We start from the raw sequence: 3,960 nt of genomic DNA, 5'->3' as shown, positions 1-3,960 counted from the left end.
CACTGACCTCCAATGTAAGGACCATTCTTCCCACTGACCACCAATGTAAGAGGCAACTGATTTCTCTTCTATCCCTCGGGGACTCTATTGGGGAGATTTCTGACCTGCTGTGCCCATTATGAGGGGCTCCCACCATCCCTGTGCTGAGTTCCCGGGTCTGTACACCCGCTGTGCCCATTATGAGGAGCCCCCACCATCCCTGTGCTGAGTTCCCGGGTCTGTACACCCGCTGTGCCCATTATGAGGAGCCCCCACCATCCCTGTGCTGAGTTCCCGGGTCTGTACCCCTGCGCTGCCCATTATTAGGGGTTCCCACCATCCCTGTGCTGAGTTCCCGGGTCTGTACACCTGCTGTGCCCATTATGAGGAGCTCCCACCATCCCTGTGCTGAGTTCATGGGTCTGTACACCCGCTGTGCCCATTATGAGGAGCTCCCACCATCCCTGTGCTGAGTTCCCGGGTCTGTACACCCGCTGTGCCCATTATGAGGAGCTCCCACCATCCCTGTGCTGAGTAGCCGGGTCTGTACATCTGCTGTGCCCATTATGAGGAGCTCCCACCATCCCTGTGCTGAGTAGCCGGGTCTGTACATCTGCTGTGCCCATTATGAGGGGCTCCCACCATCCTCAGTGTTGCAGTTCCACTTTCAATTACATGTTCCCCCCTCCTCCACCCCACCCTGTAACAGTACAGTGAAAGGAGAAGCAGTACACTGTTGAGCTGACCTTTCTGTCTCTCTGCTCTCTTCCCCTATTAGCATGCTCCTTATACTGCAGTACACCTGACTGGCTTCTTGTGCTGCGTCTTTCCTCCTTCTTTCTGCGCTCTGCTGTACACGGGGCTAATAAACAATCATAATTCAAGTGCTTACACTTTGGAAAAAAACACATTTTCTGCAGTATGAATGATCACAGAGCCACATGTAATGTGCGTGTTTTGTATCTTGTTGGAGTTCAGCTTTACACGGGGCCCATTGTCCGTATTTTGTGTCCTCTCTGCAGAGATCCAACCCCCAGAGGGAAGCCACCAGAACTCCTTAGTCACCGTAGAACTCAGGGACCGCGCCAGACTTCTGCTGTGTGCGGAGAGCGAGGACGACGCAGTGTAAGTAGCAGCAAGCGTGAAGTCAGTGCACCCCAAACTTAGCAGTGAACCCCAATAAAGTATTTGAAGGGGGGGGGGGGCGTCACAAGGGGGGTGCGGCCTGCACCCGGGTGGAACCGTTTAGGGGTGACACCAAAATGACTGACAGTCATTTTGGTGTCGCCCCCTCTGAAAAGTCGGTCATGGGCCGAGAGCCCCACAGTTGCAGGAGAGAGGAGGGGACCCAGCGCCATACCGTATCCCGCTGGGTGAACCTCCCCTCCTCTCTCTGGCGCCGCTCTCTGCTCTCATCAGTAAGATAGCCGCCGGCAGGTATCACAAAGACTGACGCGCATGCACGATGACGTCGCGGTGGGTTGTCACCCGGTGTCCGCTCTGGGTGACACCCGGCCTCGGGACGTCCCTGCTGGGCACTGCCATAGGGGACATGTAATTAATAAAAGACGCAGAAGGGGGTGTTACAGAACGGTACGATGAAGTCCTTTTAGGGTTAGTTCACACCAGAAACTGCATCACAACTGCGTCCGTCTGCCCAGTTGCATTGCGATCCGTTTTGACGCGTTTGTGATGCGTTTTTGCAAAACGTTTCCCAGCACACTCACCAGCCAACATGCAAAAAAAACTGTCTCACCGCTAAGGTTAAAAACAGAGGTTTGGATACACGTCTTCTGCAGAAAAAGTGAAAGCCGCACAGCCGCGCCAAGGCACCTCTTATAGTGCGGTCCTAACTCTAAACTATGAGAGTCTCCATCTTGGAGCACACGGGGCAAAAGATAAAACATTTTATTTGTTTTTGTGTGATGCGTTTTTCCCCCCCCTGCATGTCCCTGGATGATGCCACAATCAATTCTGGGTTTTTTTTTTATACGTTCCGTTGCGTTGCACTGCGTTTTGATGCGTTTCGATGCAGTTAGATGCAGGTCAAATAGGACAAGCAGTACTTTTTCTGACTGCATCTGAACGGACTGCAATGGTGTGAATTAAGCACAAGAAAGCCCATAGGAAAGCATTGCGATGAATTTTGACTGCAGCAGTCAAAATAAATGTACTGCATCACAACTGTTAGCCAATTTGGTGTCACCTACTCTGATGGTGCCACCCCCCTTGTGATGCCTCTGGGGGGGAATCTTGCCGGGGGGGGGGGGCACAAGGCCCCCTCCTTCTCCCCAACTTACAAGGCACCTTGTCCCAATGTTGAGGGACGAGGGCCTCTGCCCAACATCCTGTCCCCCAAAAAGAATGTTTGTGTTTGGTGGTGGGGGGCTTATGGAGGAATCTGGAAGCCCCCTTTATATTAAGGACACCCCCCTCCCAGGGGATTGAGTACAGGGGGGTGCATTAGTACCCCTATATTACTCAGAAAGATTAAAATGTAAATAAACTTCACTCACGCAGCTGGGCGGATCTCGACATTGATGTCGGGATCCGCTCCGGCGTCTCAGTATATAGGGAGCTGTAGCTCGCGGTATACTGAGGTTAGGGTGACGGGAGGACGCTAGTTTGTGTCCTCCCGTTACCCTAAGGAGAGCTATGGGGAAAAGCCCTGACCCCATAGTTCTCCTTTAATTACATTCCAAAAATAAATACAACAAAATAAAAAAAAGTCCCCAGTGTCCCCTGATGTAAACCCAATGTCAATCATGGGGTCCAGTAAAGCCTCGTCAATCACGATGACCCCCCCACCCAATGATGGTATCCCACTGCACTCCCATTGGGTGCTGGGGATCCCAGGTGATGTCATTGACCATATTTGGTCATGATTTGTTTACATTTCAGCATCCGGGGATGCGGACGGGCAAACTGGCCAATGTGGGACAATTTGTTTGCCGAAACGTGAACAGGCCGGGTTTGCATCAAACTCACGTTCGACCCGATCCCTACCGCTGATCTCCTGCAGCCTCTTTCATGCACTCGCTCCAGCATCAGCTGCACATCATTGCTCCGGACCGGCATCCTCATGGTGACAACGGTGGACCATGTCTGAGCAATGCGAGTCAACGCGACCTCTTGTAGTCTCCAACCAGGGGCACGAGTGACGGGGTGATAACGGCAGGAGCACAATTGAGAGACAGTGGCAGAGCGTGGTCACCCTATAACAGGAAGTGCCTGAACAATAACCTTTATGGCAGGCTTACCAGGGATATATTAATGAAAGCTGCAGATTTAAAAGGATTGAAAATGACTTTTGAAATGACATCACCGTGTTAAAGCTTCTATGAGATTTTAGCAAACGACATTGTAATGGGAGCGGAAAAAAGAAAGGATTTTGTATGAATGATTATGAATAAGCCTCTTTTTTTGTATTTCCTGTTTTCACGATGACCTGAGAACTGTCTATATAAGGCCGCTGTAGAAAATTCCCTCATCTCTGCGGCGGCTGCGATATGTCTAATTTAGAGATTTAGTTTCCTGCAATGGGATTGCGGCGATTATTCCGGCCGCAGCTCGCCTTATCAGCACACATTTAATCAGGACAGGAGGATTATGGGTAGATCCTGCCAGTTGGCCGCAGTGGAGATTACAGAGAATCTGTCAGTTCTTGGCACAAACTGTGTGAAAGAACATCGACCTCAACGTGACCCGAGCAGACCCGTCCTGACCCGAGCGGACCTGACCTGAGTGCACCTGTCCTGACCCGAGTGGACCCGTCCTCACCCGAGTAGACCCGACCTGACCCAAGCAGGCCCGACTTGACCCCAAGTGGACCCGACCTAACCCGAGCATACCCGACCTGACCCAAGCAGGCCCGACCTGACCCCAAGCAGGCCCGACCTGACCCCAAGCGGACCCGACCTAACCCCAGCGTACCCGCCCTGACCCAAGCAGGCCCGCCCTGACCCCACGACCACCTGACCC

The 3,960-nt window shown here is 52.4% G+C and overlaps 1 protein-coding gene across 1 annotated transcript in view; it reads left to right on the top strand.

The window, feature by feature from the left end:
- Positions 1-3,960, top strand: part of PLEKHB1 (pleckstrin homology domain containing B1) — a 15,815-nt gene that overhangs the window by 4,364 nt on the left and 7,491 nt on the right. The window contains exon 3 of the mRNA XM_018572553.1: positions 1,002-1,104. Coding sequence (XP_018428055.1) covers positions 1,002-1,104 — 103 coding nt within the window. The remainder of the gene's footprint in view (positions 1-1,001; positions 1,105-3,960) is intronic.

The sequence above is a fragment of the Nanorana parkeri genome, unplaced genomic scaffold (assembly GCF_000935625.1).
Source record: "Nanorana parkeri isolate BGI_ZX_2015 unplaced genomic scaffold, ASM93562v1 scaffold2065, whole genome shotgun sequence".
NCBI classification, from domain to species: domain Eukaryota; kingdom Metazoa; phylum Chordata; class Amphibia; order Anura; family Dicroglossidae; genus Nanorana; species Nanorana parkeri.
The sequence above is the reverse complement of the archived record's forward strand: the minus strand, read 5'-3'. Positions and strand labels throughout refer to the sequence as shown.